This window comes from Tursiops truncatus, chromosome 2 (assembly GCF_011762595.2).
Source record: "Tursiops truncatus isolate mTurTru1 chromosome 2, mTurTru1.mat.Y, whole genome shotgun sequence".
Lineage (NCBI taxonomy): Eukaryota > Metazoa > Chordata > Mammalia > Artiodactyla > Delphinidae > Tursiops > Tursiops truncatus.
Window position 1 is genome coordinate 92,490,546 of NC_047035.1, and position 27,157 is coordinate 92,517,702.

Consider the following 27,157-nt stretch of genomic DNA (forward strand, 5'->3'; position numbering starts at 1 on the left):
GGTAATCAAATTGACAAAAGCTAAACACAAAGAAAAATTACTGAAAACAACAAGGAAAAATGACAAATAACATACAAGGGAACTCCCATAAGGTTAACAGCTGATTTCTCAACAGAAACTCTACAAGCCAGAAGGGAGTGGCATGATATATTTAAAGTGATGAAAGGGATTATTCTAAGATTCCAAGATTAATTCCAATAATTCCAAGATTATTCTAACCAGCAATGATCTCATTCAGATTCAATGGAGAAATCAAAAGCTTTACAGACAAGCAAAAGCAAAGAGAATTCAGCACCACCAAACCAGTTCTACAAAAAATGCTAAAGGAACTTCTGTTAGTGGGAAACACAAGAGAAGAAAAGGACCTACAAAAACAAACCCATAACAATTAAGAAAATGGTCATAGGGACATAAATATCAATAATTACCTTAAGGGTGAATGGATTAAATGCTCCAACCAAAAGACACAGGCTCGCTGAATGGATACAAAAACAAGACCCATTTATATGCTGTTTACAAGAGACCCACTACAGACTTAGGGAAACATACAGACTGAAAGTGATGGGATGGAAAAAGACATTCCATGCAAATGAAAATCAAAAGAAAGCTGGAGGGCTTCCCTGGTGGCTCAGTGGTTGAGGGTCCACCTGCCGATGCAGGGGACACGGGTTCGTGCCCCAGTCCGGGAAGATCCCACATGCCACGGAGCGGCTGGGCCCTTGAGCCATGGCTGCTGAGCCTGCGTGTCCGGAGCCTGTGCTCCACAACGGGAGAGGCCACAACAGTGAGAGGCCCGCGTACAGCAAAAAAAAAAAAAAAAAAAAAGCTGGAGTAGCAATACTCATATCAGGTAAAATGGACTTTAAAATAAAGAATGTTACAAGAGACAAGGAAGGACACTACATAATGATCAAAGGATCAATCCAACAAGAAGATATAACAATTATAAATATATATGCACCAAACATGGAGCACCTCAATACATAAGGCGCCTGCTAACAGCTATAAAACAGGAAATAGACAGTAACACAATAGTGGGGGACTTTAACACCTCACTTACACCAATGGACAGATCATCCAAACAGAAAATTAATAAGGAAACACAAGCTTTAAATGACACAATAGACCAGAGAGATTTAATCGATATTTATAGGACATTCCATCCCCGAACAGCATATTACACTTTCTTCTCAAGTGCACATGGAACATTCTCCAGGATAGATCACATCTTGGGTCACAAATCAAGCCTCAGTAAATTTAAGAAAATTGAAATCATATCAAGCATCTTTTCTGACCACAAAGCTATGAGATTAGAAATCAATTACAGGAAAAAATCATTAAAAAAAACACAAACAAATGGAGACTAAACAATACACTACTAAGTAACGAAGAGATCAGTGAAGAAATCGAAAAGGAAATAAAATAATACCTAGAGACAAATGACAACAAAAACACGACAATCCAAAACCTATGGGATGCATCAAAACCAGTTCTAAGAGGGAAGTTTATAGCAATACAAGCCTACCTCAAGAAACAAGAAAAAAATCTCAAATAAACAATCTAACCTTACACCTAAAGGAATGAGAGAAAGAAGAACAAACAAAACCCAAAGTTAGCAGAAGGAAAGAAATCATAAAGATCAGAGCAGAAATAAATGAAATAGAAACAAAGAAAACAATAGCAAAGATCAATAAAACAAAAAGCTGGATCTTTGAGAAGATAAACAAAATTGATAAACCATTAGCCAGACTCGTCAAGAAAAAGAGGGAGATGACTCAAGTCAATAAAATTATAAATGAAAAAGAAGAAATTACAACAGACACCACAGAAATACAAAGCACCCTAAGAGACTACAACAAGCAACTCGATGCCAATAAAATGGACGACCTGGAAGAAATGGGAAAATTCTTAGAAAGTTATAACCTTCCAAGACTGAACCAGGAAGAAACAGAAAATATGAACAGACCAATCACAAGTAAGGAAATTGAAACTGTGATTAAAAATCTTCCAACAAACAAAAGTCCAGGACCAGATGGCTTCACAGGTGAATTCTATCAAACATTTAGAAAAGAGCTAACCCCATCCTTCTCAAATTCTTCTAAAACATTGCAGAGGAAGGAACACTCTGAAACTCATTCTATGAGGCCACCATCACCCAGATACCAAAACCAGACAAAGATACTACAAAAAAAGAAAATTACAGACCAGTATCACTCATGGATATAGATGCAAAAATCCTCAACAAAATACTAGCAAACAGAATCCAGCAACATATTAAAAGGATCATACACCATGATCAAGTGGGATTTATCCCAGGGATGCAAGGATTCTTCAATATACTCCAATCAATGTGATACACCATATAAACAAACTGAAGGATAAAAACCATATGATCATCTCAATAGATGCAGAAAAAGCTTCTGACAAAATTCAACACCCACTTATGATAAAAACTCTCCAGCAAGTGGGCATAGAGGGAACCTACTTCAACATAATAAAGGCCATATATGACAAACCCACAGCAAACATCATTCTCAGTGGTGAAAAACTGAAAGCATTTCCTCTATGAGCAGGAAAAAGAAAAGGATGTCCACTCTCGCCACTATTATTCAACATAGTTTTGGAAGTCCAAGCCATGACAATCAGAGAAGAAAAAGAAACAAAAGGAATACAAATTGGAAAAGAAGTAAAAGGGTCACTGTTTGCAAATGACATGATACTATACATAAAGAATCCTAAAGATGCCACCAGAAAACTACTAGAGCTAATCAATGAATTTGGTAAAGTTGCAGGATACAAAATTAATACACAGTAATCTCTTGCATTCCTATACACTAATGATGAAAAATCTGAAAGGGAAATTATGGAAACTCTCCCATTTACCACTGCAACAAAAAGAATAAAATACCTAGGAATAAACCTACCTAGGGAGACAAAGGACCTGTATGCAGAAAACTATAAGACACTGATGAAAGAAATTAAAGATGATACAAACAGATGGAGAGATATACCATGTTCTTGGATTGGAAGAATCAATATTGTGAAAATAACTATACTACCCAAAGCAATCTACAGATTCAATGCAATCCCTATCAAATTACCAATGACATTTTTTACAGAACTAGAGCAAAAAATCTTAAAATTTGTATGGAGACACAGAAGACCTCAAATAGCTAAAGCAGTCTTGAGGGGGAAAAAACGGAGCTGGTGGAGTCAGACTCCCTGACTTCAGACTATACTACAAAGCTACAGTAATCAAGAAAATATGGTACTGGCACAAATACAGAAATATAGATCAATGGAACAGGATAGAAAGCTCAGAGATAAACCAACACACCTGTGGTCAACTAATCTATGACAAAAGAGGCAAGAATATACAATGGAGAAAAGATGGCCTCTTCAATAAGTGGTGCTGGGAAAACTGGACAGCTACACGTAAAAGAATGAAATTAGAACACTCCCTAACACCATGCACAAAAATAAACTCAAAATGGATTAGAGACCTAAATGTAAGACCGGAGACTATAAAACTCTTAGAAGAAAACCTAGGAAGAATATTCTTTGACATAAATCACTGCTAGATCTTTATTGATCCACCTCCTAGAGTAATGGAAATAAAAACAAAAATAAACAAATGGGACCTAATGAAACTTAAAAGCTTTTGCAAAGCAAAGGGAACTACAAACAAGACAAAAAGACAACCCTCAGAATGGGAGAAAATATTTGCAAATGAAACAACAAAGGATTAATCTCCAAAATATATAAACAGCTCATGCAGCTCAACAGTAAAAAACCAACCACCCAATCCAAAAATGGGCTGAAGACCTAAATAGACATTTCTCCAAAGAAGACATACAGATGGCCAAGAAGCACCTGAAAAGCTGCTCAACATCACTAATTATTAGAGAAAGGCAAATCAAAACTACAATGAGGTATCACCTCACACCAGTTAGAATAGGCATCATCAGAAAATCTACAAACAACAAATGCTGGAGAGGGTGTGGTGAAAAGGGAACCCCCTTGCACTGCGGATGGGAATGTAAATTGATACAGCCACTATGGGGAACAGTATGGAGGTTCCTTACAAAACTAAAAATAGAATTACCATATGACCCAGCAATCCCACTACTGGGCATATACGCAGAGAAAACCATAATTCAGAAAGACACATGCACCCCAATGTTCATTGCAGCACTATTTACAATAGCCAGGTCATGGAAGCAACCTAAATGCCCATCGACAGATGAATGGATAAAGAAGATGTGGTACATATATACAATGGAATATTACTCAGCCATAAAAAGGAAGGAAATTGGGTCATTTGCAGAGACGTGGATGGATCTAGAGACTGTCAAACAGAGTGAAGTAAGTCAGAAAGAGAAAAACAAATATCATATATTAACACATATATGTGGAACCTAGAAAAATGGTACAGATGAACTGGTTTCAGAGCAGAAATAGAGACACAGATGTAGAGAACAAACGTATGGACATCAAGGGGGGAAAGTGGCAGTGAGGGGGGCGGTGGCGTGATGAATTGGGCGATTGGGATTAACATGTATACACTGATGTGTATAAAATTGATGACTAATAAGAACCTGCTATATAAAAAAAAACACAATTCAAAAATTCAAGAAAAGAAAGAGTGAATAAAAACTGTGCATCCAAAAACTGTTCGAAAATGTCAAATGGCCCAATATATGAATATTTGGAGCCATAGAGGGGAAAGAGAGAGAATAATTGGCAGAAGAAATATTTAAGAGATAGTGACCAAAATTTTTCCAAAATTATGAAAGACATCAAACTATACATCAGATTTTCATAGACCCTTGAACAAGACAAATTAAACACCACACACACACACACACACACACACACACACACCCCTAGTCTAACTGCTGAAAACCAAATATAAAGTGAAAATCTTGTATATAGCCAGAAAAAAAAATGATATACAAAAAAACAAAGATAAGAAATAAAGCAGTCATGGTCCTTCCTACTTGATACCCATTGTACGGATTGTAGATCTTGACAGCTATCTCTGAGGAGCAAGAAGTGTAGGCACAGATCACTGGACAGTAAGAAAAAGGGAGGATGGAAGCATGCCTTGCAACTAGGAAGGCATATTCATGCAGGAGTTCACTTGCATAGTCTTTGGAGGAAGACAAACCTTAATTCCATCCTGAATATGTCACTGACCAGTTGTTTTCAGTTTTCCTATCTATCAACCAGAGATAACGATGTATACTCTGGAGGGCCATTGGGAAGACTACATTAAAAGATACACAAGCACTCAACACAGGGTCTGGCATAAAGTTAGTGTTCATAATTGGAAGCTTAATTATTAACATAAGTTTTGTGCCTATGCCTTAACAGAAAATTCTAAGCAAGTGCAGAGGCTTCAATAAACTGCCTTGGACTCATCTCAGCTGTCTACTTCTGTCTCCTCCCTGCAATATTTCCAGCACATTTCTGTGATCAGGTCTAACAGCTTTCTGTTCAAAAATCTTTCAAAGAAAATCCATACTCTTCTACTTGCCATTCATGGTAATTTCTACTCTTGAAGTCATTCCTACTAATTGATGTAACTTAAATTCATTATGGACTACTCTCTTGAATAGAAGGTACATTCTTTCATCTTTGAAGACTCTGAACAAAATTTACGTATGTCACCAAGTCACTGCTAACAGCAATTGCCTCTAGAAGAACCTGAGGGACTGGGGTTCAGAAGGGAGGAGCATTTACTTTGCATGGTTTTCCACTCTGACTTTTATTGTTCTTGGTTTTTAACCATGCTCCTGTGCTATTTTACAATAAAAATAATTTTTAAAAATTATCAGGAAAAAAAAAGAAACACAGCAGTTAGAAACTATGCAAACCAGAAGACGGCAGAGTGACATCTTGAAAGTACCAAAAGAATAAAACTATTCATACCAGAATTCTTTACCCAGTGAAAATACCATTCAAAAATGAAGGTTACATAAAGACTTTTTCAGAAAAACAAAAGCTGAAACAATCTATTGCCAGGAGATCTACAGTTCAAGACATGTTAGGAGAAGTTCTTTAGACAGAAGGACTATGATATCAGACTTGGATCTACGCAAATAATCTTGCCACATAAGTATGGCAATAGAAACTAGTTATCCATAACTGCTGTGTATAGTAGCCAGAGAAAACTCAGTGGAGACATTATAATCTGAAATAAACAGAAGAGAAAGATAAGACAAGCCAATTAATGTGTTTTAATATGCCCATAGTCCCTTTAGCGGAAAACTGCCAAGTCTCCACAACTGAGTACCTTGTACAGTCACCATGTTTTGAACTGGGAGACTCCACCCCCTCCCTCTCCCCACCTCCATACATCTCCACAAATACACATAGCTCATTGGACCAAGACTGTGCACCTTATTCAGTTGCAGTCATCTATAGGCTGGAGAGCAGCCTATGGATATTTGCTTTAAGAATTCTACACAATCATGTACACGGGTGATTTGTTTGGGCTACCAGATTTGTTATCTCAAGAATATGAGCTAGATAATAACCTATAATGGAAAAGAATCTAAAAAAGAATATATATATACACACATGTAACTGAATCACTTTGCTATACACCTGAAACACTGTAAATCAACTATACTTCAATAAAAAATATGACTATGAAAAAAAAAAAGAATATGAGCTAGAAAATTGGGAATGTAATTGAGCAAGGAGAAAGCCAAAGCTGAAAGATTTGCAGGGAGAAGGAAATAATCACATGCCATAAGGTAATGGAAGACACCATTTTAAGCAGCATCCATGCAGTGGGCAGGGGGAAATGATTAAAAAACCGAGGGTTTGTGGCAGGAACACCATTCAACCCACAACACTTTATAGACCAGTGCCTATAGGAATCGGAAAACTTAAGTTATAGTCCCTGCTCCAGAACTGACTTGCTGTGTCTGACCTTCAGCACATTGGTTAACCTCTCTGGATCTCAATTCACTGACCTGAAAATGAGAATAATAATATCTGCCCTATCTGCTTCACTGTGAAGTGGTGTTCATCTAGTGCACCTTAAATAAATGCTAAATGAATAAATTAATAAGTGAATTGTTGGGAGCCAAGAAGTTTTCGCCATTAGAAGATGGCCGACACCCTGCTTCTCTTCCTGATTTATGAGATAGAAGTTCGCGCCTAAAATGAAAGCCCGCGCACGCAGCACCAATGATGATTAGCCAAGTACTTCCCTCATTCTGAATCCCGCCCCCCTTTCTCTGCAGTGTATAAATACAGCTACCGCAGCAATAAAAGTTTGAGGCTTGATCAGGATTTTGTCTTGCCTCCATTCTTTCGCGTCTCCTGCCCTTCCCCCTTTTTTCAACCCCCACAGGTTCCTCCTCGGACTCACAAGGATTTGTCCTGCTGGTCGGGACTCCCGGGGACGCCCGGGGCCGTACACAGTGAATGACTAAATAAATGAATTCATATGGAGGTATTCAGTACACCATAACAAATCAGATGTGGAACTCAGGAGAAGGTGAGGGCTGAATATTTAGACTTGGGATTCCTCAGCATCAAGAGGAATAGATGAGGCTACCCAGAGAGAAGGAGACAGAGAGAAGAAAGGTGAAGAAACACCCTAAGAAATTTTTACATTTAAGAAGTAGGCAAGGGCTTCCCTGGTGGCGCAGTGGTTGAGAGTCCACCTGCCGATGCAGGGGACACAGGTTCGTGCCCCGGAGTGGCCGGGCCCGTGAGCCATGGCCACTGAGCCTGTGCGTCCGGAGCCTGTGTTCCACAACGGCACAGGCCACAACAGGGAGAGGCCCGCGTACCACAAAAAAAAAAAAAAGAAGAAGAAGTAGGCAAGAAGATGATATTACAAGACAAGAGAAGGGCAAAGGGGTAAAGAAGTAACCCACACATTCAGGAATAGAAAAGAGTACATTGTGACTGGGACAGGGAACTGGAGGTTGTCGTGGGATACTGAAAGAGGACAGAGAGGGTTGAAACCAAATTTTATGAAGCACGCATGTTAGCACTAGAAGCAATAATGATTCACTAGGATTTTCCCTCAGTTAGAATTCAACACCAAATCAAAGGCATTCTGATTAGAACTCATGAGAACAAATGTCTTTTTCTCAAATTGTATTTTGTCTTGATTGTGTAGTTAGTAAGCATCACTGGGATGCAAAAAAAAAAAGGGGAGCCCTACTCCCTCATCTCTAAAACCAACAACCAATTGTTTTCAGTCTCTCCTTTCCTTCATTCTCCAAAAGAAAGGCTAACCTCAGTATATTCCATCTTCACCATACTCTTACATTTTCCCTACACAGCCTGTACATCTGTACCTGAATGCTACTACATTAGGCATTCAACAGGATAGCAGGCACCCACATTTCAAGAAATACAATTTGATTCATGGCAGACAACACAGTCAGAGATGAATCTTCCTATAAACCACTGAATGGACTGGTCACACACACTTCCTATCTGTACTAAGTAACGTTACATAAGCAACAGGCTTCATAACCTACACATCTTTTGTTGACAATAGTCCCCGTGCATTAGGTGTCTCAAGGCCTACAAAATTAATACAAGGTGCTATGAGAGTTCAGGTAACTTACCTAAGCGTCCTCAGCCAATACATGACAGACGAAGACTTGAACCCAGGTCCTCTGACTTCAAGGCTCATGCTCCATTACTTCATTCCAGGAAGCTGAATCCTAATTGGGAAGGCAAAACTAACAGTCATGAAATAATCAACAGCCAAGCTGTGTGGTAGGTTTATAAGTCCAGTACAAGGGATAGATCCACACAGGCTGGAGTATTTAGAAGAAAAGGTTATAGGAGCACTCTTTTCATGTGAAGTCTACATGATGGTCCAATATGTAAAAGACATATACATAGAGCTCCTCTGATTGGAGCTGGGTTGGGTCCCAGAGTCCCCTTCCCATGCTCTGCAATGAATTTTCCTCAGTGGCTCCTCAGAAGTCCTCGGGCTCTGCTGAGCAGCTGGGAAACCATTGGGTTAAATCAATCATTCCCAAAGTATAGTCCCTGGACCAACAGCTACAGCATTTTCTGGTAACTTCTTAGAAACGTGAATTCTCTGGCCCCACCCAAGACTTACAGAATCAGAAATTATCCAGGTGGGGCTTAGCAAGCTGTGTTTTAGCATGTTCTCCAGGTAATTTTGATGCCCATAAAGTAGGAGGAGAGACCACCTGCTTTTATAGAGCATTTGAGGTTGGGACTGGGGACATAGAAGGGAGTTAGGAACTGCCACCGGGAGGCTTTCCCTAAGACACCAGCAGACATGAACGAATTGGGGTGAAGCATCAGGGAAGTCCTGACCCAGGCTAGCAGGTGTCAACGTGCGCTCCAGTTATCACATCTGTCTCCTGAACTCCTCCTGCAGTGCCTCAGAATGGGTCAGAAGAGAGTGGGCACTTGCGGTAACCTAGTGCTCTGGGTAGAAAGTTTAAGGAAACAAGGAGTCTAGGAGGCTGAAGTGACTGGTCAGGAAGGCACTAGAATCTTGATGCAGGTAACAGGTAGGCTCAGTGGCTGTGGGGGCATGGGAGCAGAAGGGACTAGGCAGCTTCACTAAGGGTGTGAGGTAAGGAAGCTCCACATTTGAGACCTCCGTGATAAAACAATCTTGAGTTACATCGAAGTCCAAGAGGTTTGGTTCAATTCATGCTTCACTACTGAATTTATATTTCTAAACATTCAAACTTACATAGAAATAATATCTATGGATAATAAACCAATAAAAGTTGTATTTTTTCTGCATTCAAAAATATTTTAATTTCTATCTTTTTTATATGTTGGTATAATGTTGTCTTCATCCTTCCTCGAAAAGGACTATACTTTCCTTTTTGTGTGTATTTTTCCTTTTTTTGTGTGTATATTTTTGTGGTGAGATATACATAACATAAAATTAACCATTTTAACCATTTTTAAGTGTACGGTTCAGTTATACTTTCTTTTTTTATAATTTTTATTGGAATATAGTTGATTTACAATGTTGTGTTAGTTTCAGGTGTACAGCAAAGTGAATCAGTTATACATATACATACATCCACTCTTTTTTTAGATTCTTTTCCCATATAGGTCGTTACAGAGTATTGAGAAGCATTCCCTGTATTATACAGTAGGTCCTTATTGGTTATCTATTTTATACATGTACATGTGTATATGTCAGTCCCAGTCTCCCAATTTATCCTCCTCCCCTCCTCCCCAGTAACCATAAGTTTGTTTTCTACATCTGTGACTCTATTTCTGTTTTATAAATAAGTTCATTTGTACCATTTTTTTAGATTCCACATATAAGAGATATTATACTTTCCTTTTTAATGCTGAAATGTCATTCTTTTATGAAATAGTAATAAAAACAGACTGTAGTTGGCTAGGGGCAGCTGATTTTAGTGGAAAATTTTTTAAGTTGGTACTTTACTTTGAAATGCTACTGGACTGAGAAAACCAGGAATCTGTGAACCACTGCCTTAAAGAGTTGGGATTTAGAGGGGAGGAGAGTTCAGGGATGGAAATAGGCAAGAACAAAGTCATACAAAGAGGAATATGCAGGGCATTTTTAGGAGGGTGTAGGCCAGACTCTTCAAAACAAAGTGTTCTTGAAAAGGAGTAGTTGCAATTAAGTTTTCATCCATTTTGAAATACTTAGTGCCTCATGATGCTCGGTTCATAGTAGAAACTCAATAAATATTTGTTAACTGAGTGCAGTGAAAGTTCAAGTCAGCATCAGAAGAGCCAGAAATTAAAGTTTGAACTTCATTTTATAAACCAGAGCTTCCCAGCAGATGTTTCTAGAATGGGTAAACCATGTGCTAAGCTACCAATCTTCTCCCTCCTCAAGAGAGCCAGGCAGGACCCAGGGCATCTGATCAGCTCCAGCCCAGATGTGTTCTAGTACGCTGTACAAATATGACAATTGTCTATAGACGCTATGAGTGGAAGAGGATGGGAAGCAATGAGGGGGTCACTGAAGATAACTGAGCATTGGCGAGATGATGATAGCAAAATTTCCACGAAGACCATTAGGCTGGTGGTAGAGCACAAAGTGGAACCCGGGCTGGAAGCTAGAATCATTGGGGAAAAAAGTTAGCTAATTGTTTCCCCAAATTCATTTCTTCTCCCCACTTCCTTTTTAATAAGACCCTGATTTTTCCATAGTATGGTATAGGTGGGATCGACTGTACCTCCAGTTCCATGGGTGAGCCCTGATTGGCTTAAACCAATCAGCATTTCTCTCCCCCCAGTCCACAAAGACAGGCACATAACCCAGTAAGGGCTTTCTTTCTTCTTTTTCTTTCCTTCCTTTTTTTTTTTTTTTTTTTTCCTCTTATGGAAAAGAATCTTACAGTTCTGTCTGAAGTCGACACTGGAAGCAGGTACCCCTAATCGCTTGGCAGCCATCTTTGGACCATGATGGGAGAATCAGCCTGAGAACAGAAGAGGCGGAGCAGAGAAATGGAGAAAGGGAAACTGGCTTACCTGAAGCCTATTCTACCCCTGGACTCTGAGTCTCAAACTCCTGTGCCTGCTTAAGCCAGTTTGGGCGTTGTTCTCTTTCAGCTGCAGCCGAAAAACTGTGGATGCACAAGGCTAAAGTGATCCTCAGAGTAAGAGAGGAGAAAGTGGGCATTTGTGGCAATCAAAGACTCTGGGGAAAGAGTAGCTGCTTAAGAACAACACAAGAGAGGTCTAGGAGGCTACACTGAAGTGATTAGTCATGAAGGGACCAGGTGGCTTTGGGATGGAAAAGGAGGCCTGGCTCTAGCTTCAACATGAAAAAAGAGGTGCACTACAGAATGGCTTCTGTCCTGACCTCTACTTTTACACTACAGCCTTCTCCTCAGGGATAACCAAGGCCCCCGGCTCTTCTCCAGGGAAATGACGCAACCAGTCATTAGATAGTAGCTGGATTGGCCATGAAAGAGTCAGGAAAAGGGAAAGGGTTGCTAGAGCAGGTCCCATGGATAAAAAGAGGGGGATACAAAAGTGGGGGAAGGGGAGATCGTGAAAGGGGGAAAAAAATAAAATTGCTAAAGGAAAAAGAAAACATGGAAAGAAACCCACAGAATAGGAGAACAGCATAACATGTTGCTACAGTAAAGAGTGGGCCTGGGAACAAAAAGATACCAATTCCAAAATCCCATGCATCACTTACTAGCTGTCTTAATTCACCTCTCTCAGTGTCCCTTTCCTGTCTATAAATGAGCACGATAGTGCCATCTTTAGATGATTGTGAGGCTCCAAAAATATCATACAGGGAAGCCCCTAGCAGAGTTTCTGGCAGTGGTAAGCATTCATTACTTGTGGTTGTCTCAAAAAATAAAACGGATGAATGCAGGAACACAGACAAGGAAGAGAGTAAAACGCTGCTTTACTTAAATCCTGACCCTCCTCCGTAGCAGCCTGTATTCACTCTGTATAGAAGCAGCACTGAGGGAAATTAAAAGAAAGGATCACCCTAAAAGAAATGGCTTCTGAACCAACTTGAGGACACAGGGGCAGTAGGGAAGGCTGGGACGTAGTGAGAGAGTGGCATGGACATATATACACTACCAAATGTAAAACAGATCGCTAGTGGGAAGCAGCCGCATAGCACAGGGAGATCAGCTCGGTGCTTTGTGACCACCTAGAGGGGTGGGATAGGGAGGGTGGGAGGGAGACGCAAGAGGCAGGGGATATGGGGATATAGGTATACATATAGCTGATTCACTTTGTTGCACAGCAGAAACTAACACACCATTGTAAAGCAATTATACTCCAATAAAGATGTATTTTTTAAAAAAAAGAAAAAGAAATGGCTTCTGAGAAATGCCAATAACTTTTACTTAATTTCCTCTGGTGCTAGTTTCTCACGGAGCCACTTAGTAAATTGAATTGAACTGGACTGACAATACTTGAGAATTTTCAACATACAAGGAGGGGGGAAGGGGAGAGCACCTAAAGAACAACGTACTATAACTAATCAAAACCTCACCGGAACTTGGTTTCATGTGGCAGTGTGGCGCTACCTCAAGCCTAATCTGGGCTAGCTGGGCCGAAGGGACGTCTCGGATTGGAGCGTCCCATCCTCACTCACTGCCCAGGGGCTGGGATGAGCGGGAGGCGGCAATCGCAGGCGCTTTTGTTCACCCCTGAATTCTTTGTCACAAGAGCCCTCCTGGCAATTAGCCTGGGGGTTGGGCGGGGTCCGGCGGGGTGCGGGGTGTCGGAAAGCAAATGTGAGAAACAGAGAGTAGGCGGAATGCCCCCAGGACCGGGAAGGAGAGATGGAATTCTGATTTGGCAGTGGTACCTGGTGCCCGCTAATAGGGCTGTCTCCCACTTAGAAGGTTCTCTGTTGATATTAACAATCTGTAGTCTCTATAAGGCACTCTATTCGGGCAGCAATGAATAACACTAGCCCTGCGCCTGCATTATCTCCTCCAATCTTCTCAGCGTCTTCTAAGGTGTCTTACGGTCACCATTTTGATAAGATCACACCACGGGGGAGTCCAGCCTTGCCCCCAGACCTCCAGACTCGGGCGGAGAGGGGGCCCCGAGGCCCCAGTGAGCCGCAGATCCGCCTTCCCCGCCTTGGGAGGACCGCAGGGGCGGGCCTGGCGCGCAGGTGGCTGCACCCCGACGAGGGGGCGGGCTCAGCCGGCCGGTCGTGCCCCGAAACCCAGGCAGCCCAGACACCGCTCCACCTGCCCGAGAGCGCGCAACGGTGCCGGCAGCCCAGGCGCTCCGCCGTCGCCCCCGCCTCGCAGAGCGCCCCTGTGCCGCCCGCCAGTCGTCCGCCCAGAGCCCGCCCCGACGCCGTGCTGCACGCCCGAAGCGCGCCCTCTGCCCTCGAGGGACCTGGGGCCCCGGCCGCCGTCATGCTGCCCGTCATCTACGCGGTCCTGGCGGGGGTGCTGCTACTGCCGCTACTGGTGAACCTCTGCTCCCCCTACTTCTTCCAGGACGTGAGCTACTTCCTGCGGTTGGCCAGGATGGCCCGGCAGGTGCGCAGCTATGGGCAGCGCCGGCCGGTGCGCACCATCCTCCACGCCTTTCTGGAGAGAGCACACCAGAGCCCGCACAAGCCGTTCCTGATCTTCCGCGACCGGACGCTCAGCTACGTGCAGGTGGACCGACGCAGCAACCAAGTGGCAAGGGCGCTGCGCGACCGCCTCGGCCTCCGGCAGGGAGAGTGCGTGGCGATATTCCTGGGCAACGAACCGGCCTACGTATGGCTGTGGCTGGGGCTGGCCAAGCTGGGCTGTGCCATGGCGTGCCTCAACTGTAACATCCGCGGCAAGTCCCTGCTGCACTGCTTCCAGTGCTGCGGGGCGAAGGTGCTCCTGGCCTCGCCAGGTGAGCCTGGGGACCGCCACGCCCTGGCACCGGGCTCCTCCGCGCCTTGACGAGCCCGCTGCAGCGTGGCGGCGTAGGGGTTAGGAGAGGGTGGGGTTCGGCTCGGAACTGCAGGTGTAGAGGGAAGGGATGGCAGCCCTTCCTGAAAACGCCAATTAATGATCATTAGAACCTTCCGTCGTGGAAGCTGACTGTGCCAGACCCTTTGTTAAGCGCTACACATACAGTGTTGCTGTGAATGCTCACACGGGTAGGGTTGACTTTATAGTTGAGACCGCTCAGGCCAGAGAGGTGGAGCCTTATGCCCCAGATAACAGAATTGAGAGGAGGAGGTTAACCAGATCTATCTACCTCCAGAATCCAAGCTCTTAACCAGGGCTGACAACATCTGCGTTGAAATGAAGAGGGTCATGAGTGTGAATTCCGGAGGATCCAGAGAGACTGTTCTCACCTCTGCTGCTTGATTGGCTGTGTGATCATGGGAAAGTCACTTTCCCTCCCTGTATCTTGGTTTCCTCCTCTCTAATGGGCTTCAAGGCTGCTTCCAACTCTCAAATGCTGTTAGCCTCCCTGGATTCTCACGGCAGAGAGAAAGTGACCCCACCTACTCCCCAGGGAGAAGACTTTCGTTACCTGCTGCGGGCTCTGGTGAGCCCCCATTACATCTATAGCAACAGTGACCTTTGGTTCTGTAGTTACCTCCTGCCACATTTCAACCAGACCCAAAATGGTAACTTCATGCCCCAGTGGTCACCAGTTCAGGAAGAAACCAAGAACCTGTTACCCACAGGACTGCTGGGTTTCCCTTCCCAGAAATCTTGTCCCTGCACTTGAATAAGGACCAGGGGGTTGCTTCTCACTCTATCAGTAAGAGGAGGCCTAACCAGGTGCAGGCGAAAAGCCATGGAGGAATAGGGAGCCAGGAAGCCTCACCTTTCTGGAATGTCTTTCTGTGCCAAGCCCTATCCCACATGCTTTTATAACCCTGAGAACTAACATATCATTACCCCCTGCCGTACAACTGAGGAAACTTAAAATTCCGACCTAAGTCTGTCCAGTTTCAAAGCCCATGACTTTCCCTACGTTACGCTACCTTCCTCTACATGAATGGAAAGTGTTAGAGCTGGAAGAGACTAAACATCCATCTGCTCTCCCCCTTCATTTCATAGCTGAGGAAACTGAAGCAAGCTAAGGAATTCACCTAGTATCACACAAAGATGAGATGTCTCTTCACTTGTGGGAAACCAGGAAGCTTACACACCTGTTTCATAGGGCATAAAATAAACAATCCAAAAAAAAAAATGAAGGCTTTGTATAAAAGTTTAAAAGCAGGGGGATAATTTTAAAGGCAGCCACATTATTTGAAGGCGATGGCTTTTCCTAGAAAATTCCCAACAATTTCTAGTTGCCTGGGAAAAGAGACAACTTCACTATTTAGTAACTGGAAGACTCTTAAGCCTATTACTTTACCAGTTGATTCAGAGGAAAGTCATTAGCACAGTGATCTGTGTACCACTTCAGGAGGAATTTAAATACTTTTTACCTGCATGTTATCCCAGGCCCTCTGTGAGGGAGGTCAAAGACTGGGAGTTTTATTGACAAAGAAGTTTGGATTTAAATGACTATAATAGAGTTTGGTTCTGTAATCAAATCAGAAATACAGCCAGATATCTCCTTTCCCGCCCAGGCAACAGTCTTCTGTCATTGAGTATTATGCTTTGGTCAGTGTACATGGAAAGTATAATGAAATTCTGACATTCAGATCAAATTTGAACAGACTTTCCAGGGGACCTACGGCACTCTCTACAGTAAACTGACCTTTGAGAGAGGCCACACATTTGAAAAACATTCTGTTTTTCCAAATCACTGAGAGACCATTACACAGCATGCAGAATTACACTCTGATCTGCAACTCTGATCTGCAAAGGGGGTAACAGAGTCCAAAGTTGCATGCTTGTTAATAAATGTGCCCATGCGTAAATGTGTTGAATGGACTGATTCTTAGAATTCTTTAAAGTTGGAAAGGATCTTAGAGATATTCTAATTTTATAATCCTCCAACTCTTAACGAGTGTGTTATACTGCACTAAAAAGTTTAGAAGAGTCACTTTAATGAGCGTAAGAATCACCTGGGAAGCTTATTTAAAAAAAAAAAAAAAAGGATTCCTGAGCCTCATCTCCCAAAAACACTGATTCGCAGGACTGTAGTGGGGCCCAGGAAAGTGTATTTTTATAGCAAGCCCCATGCCACCCCTAGATGATTTTGAAGCAAATCATCTAAGGACTAGGCTTTGAGAAACAATCAGTCTAGTTCCCACTTGTTTAATAGCTGAATGAACAAAGGCCCAGAGGGGTGGTATCAATTCCCTAGGGTCAGAGAAAGCTGAGGACAGAACCCAATTTTCTTCTCACTTCTAGGACACTTTTTATATTCTATTACACCATCTGAACATGGTACAGAAAGATGAAAAGATTTAGAAATGTTGGAGGGGTGACAGTTCAACAGGGTTTGATTCTTTACTTCGAATTTCAGCCTCAGGGCTCATGGGCTACTAAGAGCTCTTGAGTTTCAGCGATCTGTCAAATTCTGGAGTGTAGATAAAGGACCGGCACAGTGGTATTTATGATGAAGACTGATCCACTTGTCATGAATTTGGGGGACTCTTCACAAAGTTTAACAGGGCTCAACCTTATCAGGCATTTCAGTACCCAATTTTTCATCAGAACTTACTATACTTAGAGAAAACCAAAGACTCACAAACACTTCCCTGAATCAAACAGAACCACCCATCTCCCAGAGAATATAATTTTCTCTCTGTGGTACATTTCAGGATCCTTCTCCATAGAAGGGTACGGTGTATGTAATCACATGGAAAAATTGCCTTCAGCTATTGAAACCCACATAATGTTGTAGTTGATAGAAACCAATTTGTTGGGCCAGTAGTTTTTCAAGCAACTTCCCAAACACAGAATATGGGTAAAACAGCAAGCCATATTTAATTTCATACAACATAGGATGTTTTGTAAAAAAAAAATTTTTTTAAACACCCAAAAGGGCCCCCAAAATAGTAAGTTTGCTTTGTTTCCATTTATGCTAGCATTAAGATTGTCGCTAAGCTATCTCTTCTACTGGAAGAATAACTCATTCATCAGCTCACTGGCCAGGTCTGCATTGCACAGCTCAACATAATCGTGCACAGCTCCCCCAGTGCTGGCACTACTCTTGTACAAGGCTTCAGTAACAAAGATACTATGTCTTTCAAGACTGAGATCCAGAGAGGTTATAAAATATTCCAGATTATCTTTGACCTGGTTTTTCAGGGTTGTGAAAAATAAAATTGGACCTCCTTTAAACAATGTGATAAGATAAAATGCTTCCAATAGCTTTCAAAACTGTTGCATCATTGAAAGTTCCAAAACAGGAGAACATTCTAAAACTAGTGTCGGGACCAAGGAGAAGTCTCATCAAACAAACTTTTGAGGTTAGATGGAGAAAAGCAGATGGCACAACAATTTTGATATCACATCAAGAAATATTTAGAGAGTCCCCGCAAGGTACAAGCTAGTTGCCATGGTGGGATGGGGAGAGAAGCTGAATTAGTTCAAGGATCTTACAGTCCAGTAGAAGAACTAAGCCACATATACACAAATGATTGTGATGCCCAGGAGAATGTGATAAGTATGCTGGGAGAGCTACCGAGTGCTGTGGAGGAAAAACAGCAGAGGGTGAAGGCTTCTTGGGGACACTGACACAGAGCTGGGCAAATGCACTTGTAGAGGGGGAAGTCTAGGCAAGAGGAGCCCAGAGGCTGTTTTCATCAGGTCCCTAACACCAGTGAGATGCTTCATGAAAGAGTTTTACTATGTAAGGACAACAGCAGGCTGGACTTAAATAATAGTCATTTTTAAGCTGTTTACTGAAGAGACTGTACTGTAGAGAAAATAGGGACTCAGAGAACCCAAGGAATGGCCAACAGCAGTGGCCTCACTTCCATGCAATGAGATAATTTTCTAGTGCAAACTTATTCAAGGGTCAGGGCATAGAGATATCCTGTCTCCATTCCTCTTTCTGGGCTGCCCAAGGAGTAACTTAGATGTGTTGCTTCAATGCACTTTGTCTCAACGGCTTACAGTTTTCTCATATATCTTTGAATAATGCCCTAATAAGCAAATGTTTGTGGCATTAATGAGTTCCATCATTTTGGCTGGCTGTAACAGGCTTTCTTCTCCAAAGTCTAAGAACTATTGGGATGGGCATGATGGCATGAAAAATGATGTTAAAAAAATAAAATATATCCTAATCTGAGAAAATCCATTTAGACCCAATCTCCCCCAGGCCCAGCCTCTCCTTACCACAGACTTGTTTTACCTCCCAGTTTACTTCTGGCAGAGGGCTACAAGAGAGAGGTGCTCTCTCTGGGACTCATTGCCAGAGAGGGAGCTGGTGATGAGCACAGGATGGGCTGGGGAGAGTCTGTGTCTAGGATGGTAGAGGACAGAAACCCAGACATCCAATGAGGAGTATATTCAAGAGCTAGGATCCCAGCCCAGTAACCCAAGCTCTGAAGAGAGAGCTAGCTTAAAGATGTTCTCTAAAATTTTTCTTCTTGCCCTGCTAAAGGTGGCAAGGGGGATGGTTGTACATCTCCATTCAAAAACAAAGGAGCACATTGCTGGCATATTTGGGAATGGTTATCAGTTTATTTTCTTGTTTAGAAACAAGAAGGGAGTGAAGAGGTAAAAACAAAATTAACTCTAAAGCAGCTGTTTACGTTATTGAATCCGAAGAAGGATAGCGTTTGAATTACTCTGCCTAAGGACTGTAATCGGCCAGTGTTTGAAAAGGACCCTCCCACAGCCTCTGAGAAATAGGGAAGTACACAACTAGTAGACAGGTGACTTGGTTGCTTATGGATATCAAATGATTATAATTATGTAAGGCCTGGAATGACCTGGTAACCTCATGACGAGCCGTTACCCTTGATTCCAGGGCTATTTAGAACGCAAGACACTTTAACTGAGAGAAATGAAAAATAATATTAAGAAATTATATAATTATATAAGTAGGAGATGAGTATGTACCTCCCTGTTAAAAATCTGCTTACTCCTAGTGGGACTTAACCTTGATTAAACATCTTTCTGACCTCAGGGTGCTTTGTGTTGTGGGGAAGAGGAGCGTGTGCATGCCTCTATTTCAAGGGTGTTCTAACACATCTTGTTGAGGTAAAGACTAGACACTAGGTTATTAATTACTATCATTCCAAACGGCCAGGGATAGAAATGCAAAATCACAGTTACAAATGGTATTTTTAAAACTATTTTCAGTCTCTAAGGGCTGTGTTAGAACCAGTTTGTTTCAGTTGCCTTTCTGAGTGAAGAAAAGATAAGTCTTCAATTCTGATTTGTTCATCCACCAACCATTTCACATCATCCTGAAATTCTGATCAAAACCCATTTCCTTTCATTGCCTTCTTTTCAGATCTTACTTTATTAGTAAACATTCCTGGGGTGTTTTATTTAACTAACTTGGTCAGTTACCCATTCAGTGAGGCAATCTAATAGCAGAACAAGCTGCTAGACTGAATGCTTTTCCTATCAAAAAGCAGCAGGTTTAGCCAGTAGCATCTTGCCACTTTGATGATGAAGACTGATTCAGCTCACCACCTGCCCTCTCCCCCTGCTTTCTAGGAATGGGCCTGTGTACTCAGAAATTTCTCTTCTTCCCCTTCTTAAAAAAAAAGGTTATGGGTGAGGGAGGAAAATTCCTATGCTACCCTGATTTCTTTTCTTTTCTTTTTAACAAAATGAATTTTAAGGGGGAGCAGTGATTCCATAATCAGTCGATTTTCCAACATCCAAAGGTGTACTGCTTTCTCTGAGGTTCTATTGCCATCCATAATTTCAACCTAGACTAATGAAGAAGTGACAGATCCACTCTGCACCTTTAGGCAACTTTCCTTGAATTCTACTTTTCATAAAGCTTAAGGTTATGCTCTTCATCAAAAAATGAATGAAGGATTGTCCATATTACTATGTAAAGGCAGATCCACATGCTTTAACCAGCACTGAGCACGTCAAGTAGACAGTGTCTTACGAAAAATCAAGGCACTTTACCAAAACTTGAACTTGAATGTCTAGTACAAGGAGGTGGGACCCCAGAAGCCTGGTATAATTCTTTTCATTTTGTATATAACCTTCCATACATAGACTCACTGAGCTTCTATCCTCGTTTGTAAAAACAGGGTTACCATCACCTATAACACAGGGTCACCATCACCTATAACACAGGGTCATTGTGAAAATTATGCGAGGTGATGTATGTAAAGCTACTATACAAATCTTTCTCCACAAATGAAATTTGTAAATCTTTTATCACTAAGAATGCAAGTTGTGGTGGATGCTGTGATATGCTGCCCAAATCCCCACTCCAGGACTGAGGTACTCATTCCTCAGCTGCTGAAAGCATTGGTAGCTGACAGCTGTCAGCTAAGAGCCTTTCCAGGGCTTGCCCTTGGTTGAAGAAAGATGCTTTGCCCAAGGTCAAGCACTACCACCCCTAATCTGCATCCAGTGACTGGTTAGTGGGTAGGCACGGAGGTAGAATCCACTTCACTTCATTTGGGACAACCTGAAGGGCCATTCTGGGCCCAGAGTCTGTGTAGGATCAATTGAGGGAGGCCACTGTGTGACTGCATCACAGTGCAAGATCTCCCTCTATCCAATCTACTTCCCGTGCAACCCCACAGGTGTCATTCCCGAGAGCACTCCTACACACAAATCTCAGAGTCCCAGGGAGCTCAACCTGCGACAAGTAGACTTATTTGATCTTACATGTCCCTATTGATTGCCACTTTTATCTTAAGTAAGCAGACTTTACAGTAAGAATTACAAAAAAAATACATGTGTGAAGCAGAAAACATGGGGCCCAACCATGTTTAGAAAAGACACTAAATATCAAATACAGAGTTAATGAGTTGCATTCACATCCCATCCAGAATTTCCCTTCAAATTTCAGTTTATATGTGTGTGTATAGATATGTTTATATAAATATTAGCATCTTTAATTTAAGGGAAGAAAGGCTGCTACCATAGGACATATGAGATATGCCCTGACATGGCTGGCGAGCCACTGGAACCTCAAGTCAATGTCCAAATGCAAATTCTGCACCGACAGCCCAGAAGCCATGTAGGGAAATTGTGTTGGGCAGGGGCAATGGCCTTTCCTTCACATAAGCTGACCTCTAAGAAAGGTCAGGGCTCACAAACCAAAAGCCTGCAGAAGGCCAGGTAGGAACATGAGGGAAGTAGAGGATACAATTTGCCAAATTGCTTGAACTGTGATCAAGCATGATACCTGCTTAATTACATCTCCTTTTACTTTTACTATTACTATTATTAATTTTTGATATATCACTAATGCCTGAGTAAATTTTCTTTTAAAAAATTACAGAAAAAATTAAAGTCCCTTTTGACCTATAATTTTTCTCTCATCAAGAGTGTTACCAAATCTAGTCTATTCTACCTCCCAAACATCTTTAAAATGCATCTACTTCTCTCTACCCTCTGCTGCTACCTTAATGCAAACAAGCTTGCTCTACCAAATGGTCTCCCTACCTCTGGTCTTGCCCCCTCCAACCCATTTACCTGACCTAAGCCAGGAACCTGGTCCCAATCTACATCCCAGTTTCTTCTCCCAACCTTCTTTCCCTCCCATTCTACACTCCAGTCAGCTTTATTCTCTTTTAGCTACTTTGGCACCATGCTGTTTGCATCTGGGTCTTTGCATAAGCTGTCCCCTCAGCTACAAACAGGCTCAGTTGCTCTCAGTGGATCTTCATCTTGCCAACTCCTGCTCACGCTTCAGATCTCAGTTTAGATAACACTTCCTATGGGTTGTCTTTGTGCCCCTCCCCTATGCTTCCAAAACACCACCTCCCTCCCCTCCTGTGACAACTATGACACCTTATTTTAATGGATTATTTCTTTGTCTGTTTCTTCCCCCACTAGATCTGGGCTCTATGAAAACAGGGACAGTATCTGGTTTACTCACTGCTGTATCCAGTGCTTAGAACCATGCACATAGAGAACAGTCTTTAAATAGATGTTGAATAAATGTTGGGAAAGAGAGAGGGAAGGAGTGAGAAATAATCCGGGTAACTTATGAATGATTTAACTCAGTAGCCTCAGTCTCAGGTGAAGGGAGAGAGGGAGAAAGATTTCTTAATTCTTTAAGTAGCAACAGAAGTTTTTTTTATTTTTAATTTGTTTTTGTAGTCCCTTACTTGTATGCAAGGCACACCCCTATCACAAAAATGATTTAATTTTGCATTTTAATTTATGAGAGGTTTATCAACTCACAGTATTGCAATATCTAAATCCTTTAAAATCAACAGCTTTAGCTTATTCCTCTGTCTCTTCCACATTGACTAATACAATACTTTGTGCAGATTCTTTCAACTGTAAACATTTATTGGGAACTTATCTAGTGGTGGAGGGGTTGCCAAGATGATTATATTATAATCCCTTAACCTCAAAATTTTCACTGTCAAATAGAGGAGAAAAAGAACTGAAGCGTGTCACACTGCGTACTAAACACATGTGATAGAAGTATATGCAAGCTCCTGTGGGAGGGCTATAGAGCTAAGTACAAAGAGGCTGAGTCTTGAAGGATGAGCAGGAGTTTTCACAGTGACCGGGAACTGGAGGGCATTCCGGGCAGATGAAATCACCTGGACAAAGACAGTAAGATGTGAGAATTATGGGTACACTCACTTCCCATAGATCAGTGTGGTTAGAGGAAAGGGGACAAGAGGTAGATAGAAGGAGATGACATCAGAAAAGTCGGGGAGGGGGCCATAGACTGTGAAGGACCTCAGGATCTCACACACTGCATAGAGAGGGGCTTCTGTCACAAAGGAAACCATTGAAGGATTTTAAACAGGGCAGGAACAGGAAGTTGGGGAGTGCTGTCACTGATATTGGAAGCAGGGAGAGGTTAGAGGCAAGGAGATCGGTCAGGAGGCAACTGCAATGATCTAGCTAGGAAATAATGAGGGTCTGAACCAAGGCATTGAAGGGACATTAGCACTCCAGTTACTGTTTTTACAACAGTAATATTTTTGATGATCTTCTCAAAATACTGAAGAACTACAGAGGAGTCAAAATACAAGAGGAGAGAAGAGTTAGGAGAGAAGAGCAACAAAAGGGAGAAGCTGATCTGATGGAGGTTGAAAATAAATTGACATAGGGACTTCTCTGGTGGCACAGTGGTTAAGAATCTGCCTGCCACTCTCTCCACCATGTAAGGACACAGCAAGAAGATGGTTATCTGTATACCAGGAAGAGAGCTCTCACCAGAACCTGTCCCTTGTGGTACCCTGATCTTGGACTACCAGCTTCCAGAACTTTTGAACTCTAAAAGAAGGTAGGTGGACAATCCTGCAGCCTGTGGAACAAAAACCACACTCACAGAAAGACAGACAAGATGAAAATGCAGAGGGCTATGTACCAGATGAAGGAACAAGATAAAACCCCAGAAAAACAACTAAATAAAGTGGAGACAGGCAACCTTCCAGAAAAAGAATTCAGAATAATGATAGTGAAGATGATCTAGGACCTCGGGAAAAAAATGGAGGCAAAGATTGAGAAGATGCAAGAAATGTTTAACATAGACCTAGAAGAATTAAAGAACAAACAAACAGAGATGAACAATACAATAACTGAAATGAAAACTACACTACAAGGAATCAATAGCAGAATAACTGAGGCAGAAGAACGGATAAGTGACCTAGAAGACAGAATGGTGGAATTCACTGCTGTGGAACAGAATAAAGAAAAAAGAATGAAAAGAAATGAGGGTGCCTAAGAGACCTCTGGGACAACATTAAACGCAACAACATTCGCATTATAGGGGTCCCAGAAGGAGAAAGGACCAGAGAAAATATTTGCAGAGATTATAGTTGAAAACTTCCCTAACATGGGAAAGGAAATAGCCACCAAAGTGCAGGAAGCGCAGTGAGCCCCGTACAGGACAAACCCAAGGAGAAACACACTGAGACACATAGTAATCAAACTGGCAAAAATTAAAGACAAAGAAAAATTATTGAAAGCAGCAAGGAAAAATTGGCAAATAACACACAAGGGAACTCCCATAAGGTTAACAGCTGATGTCTCAACAGAAACTCCACAAGCCACAAGGGAGTGACATGATATACTTAAAGTGATGAAAGGGAAGAACCTACAACCAAGATTACTCTACCCAGCAAGGATCTCATTCAGATTCGATGGAGAAATCAAAAGCGTTACAGACAAGCAAGAGCGAAGAGAATTCAGCACCACCAATCCAGCTCTACAGAAAATGCTAAAGGAACTTCTGTAAGTGAGAAACACAAGAGAAGAAAAGGACCTACAAAAACAAACCCAAAACAATTAAGAAAATGGGCATAGGAACATACTTATCAATAATTACCTTAAATATGAATGTATTAAATGCTCCAACCAAAAGACACAGGCTTGCTGAATGGATACAAAAACAAGACCAATCTATATGCTGTCTACAAGAGACTCACTTCAGATCTAGGGACACATACAGACTGAAAGTGAGGGGATGGAAAAAGACATTCCATGCAAAAGGAAATCAAAAGAAACCTGGAGCAGCAATACTCATATCAGAAAAAATAGACTTGAAAATAAAGAATGTTACAAGAGACAAGGAAGGACACTACGTTATGGTCAAGGGATCAATCCAAGAAGTAGATATAACAATTATAAACATATATGCACCCAACATGGGAGCACCTCAATACATAAGGCAACTGCTAACAGCTGTAAAAGAGGAAATGGACAGTAACAGAATAATAGTGGAGGACTTTAAACCTCACTTACACCAATGGACAGATCATTCAAAATGAAAATAAATAAGGAAATAGAAGCTTTAAATGACACAATAGGTCAGATAGATTTAATTGATATTTATAGGACATTCCATCCAAAAACAGCAGATTACACTTCCTTCTCAAGTGCGCATGGAACATTCTCCAAGATAGATCACATCTTGGGTCACAAATTAAGCCTCAGTAAATTTAAGAAAATTGAAATCATATCAAGCACCGTTTCTGGCCACAATGCTATGAGATTAGAAAAGAATTTCAGGGGAAAAAACGTAAAAAACACAAATACATGGAGGCTAAACACTACGTTACTAAAATAACCAAGAGATCACGGAAGAAATAAAAGAGGAAATCAAAAAATACCTAGCGAAAAATGACAATGAAAACACAACAATCCAAAACCTATGGGATGCAGCAAAAGCAGTTCAAAGAGGGAAGTTTATAGCTATACAAGCCTACCTCAAGAAACAAGAAAAAATCTCAAATAAACAATATAACCTTACACCTAAAGGAGCTAGAGAGAGAAGAACAAACAAAACCCAAAGTTAGCAGAAGGAAAGAGATCATAAAGATCAGAGCAGAAATAAATGAAATAGAAACAAAGAAAACAATAGCAAAGATCAATAAAACTAAAAGCTGGTTCTATGAGAAGATAAACAAAATTGATAAACCATTAGCCAGACTCATCAAGAAAAAGAGGGAGAGGACTCAAATCAATAAAATTAGAAATGAAAAAGGAGAAGTTACAACAGACACCACAGAAATACAAAGCATCCTAAGAGACTACTACAAGCAACTCTAAGCCAATAAAATGGACGACCTGGAAGAAATGGACAAATTCTTACAAAGGTATAACCTTCCAAGACTGAACCAGGAAGAAATAGAAAATATGAACAGACAAATCACAAGTAATGAAATTGAAACTGTGATTAAAAATCTTCATACAAACAAAAGTCCAGGACCAGATGGGTTCACAGGAAAATTCTATCAAACATTTAGAGAAGAGCTAACCCCATCCTTCTCAAACTCTTCCAAAAAGTTGCAGAGGAAGGAACACTCCCAAACTCATTCTATGAGGCCACCATCACCCTGATACCAAAACCAGACAAAGATACTAAAAAGAAAAGAAAATTACAGACCAGTATCACTGATTAATATAGATGCAAAAATCCTCAACAAAATACTAGCAAACAGAATCCAACAACACATTAAAAGGATCATACACCATGATCAAGTGGGTTTTATCCCAGAAATGCACGGATTCTTCAGTATACACAAATCGGTCAATGTGATACACCATATTAACAAATTGAAGAATAAAAACCATATGATCATCTCAATACATGCAGAAAAAGCTTTTGACCAAATTCAACACTCATTTATGATAAAAACTCTCCAGCAAGTGGGCATAGAGGGAACCTACCTCAACATAATAAAGGCCATCTACGACAAACCCACAGCAAACATCATTCTCAATGGTGAAAAACTGAAAGCATTTCCTCTCAGATCAGGAACAAGACAAGGATGTCCACTCTCACCACTATTATTCAACATAGTTTTGGAAGCCCTAGCCATGGCAATCAGAGAAGAAAAAGAAATAAAAGGAATACAAATTGGAAAAGAAGAAGTAAAACTGTCATTGTTAGCAGATGACATGATACTATACATAGAGAATCCTAAAGATGCCACCAGAAAACTACTAGAGCTAATCAATGAATTTGGTAAAATTGCAGGATACAAAATTAATGCACAGAAATCTCTTGCATTCCTATACACTAATGATGAAAATTCTGAAAGAGAAATTAAGAAAACACTCCCATTTACCATTGCAACAAGAAGAATAAAATATCTAGGAATAAACCTACCTAGGAAAATAAAAGACTTGTATGCAGAAAACTATAAAACACTGAT

The 27,157-nt window shown here is 41.4% G+C and overlaps 1 protein-coding gene across 2 annotated transcripts in view; it reads left to right on the top strand.

Moving 5' to 3' along the window:
* The first annotated feature begins 13,757 nt into the window (after positions 1 to 13,757).
* The window catches only part of SLC27A2 (solute carrier family 27 member 2), a 54,686-nt gene continuing 41,286 nt past the window's right edge, over positions 13,758 to 27,157 (top strand). For both annotated transcript variants that reach the window (XM_019931593.3, XM_019931606.3), the window contains exon 1: positions 13,758 to 14,358. In XM_019931593.3, coding sequence (XP_019787152.2) covers positions 13,881 to 14,358 — 478 coding nt within the window. In that variant the 5' untranslated portion in view covers positions 13,758 to 13,880. The remainder of the gene's footprint in view (positions 14,359 to 27,157) is intronic.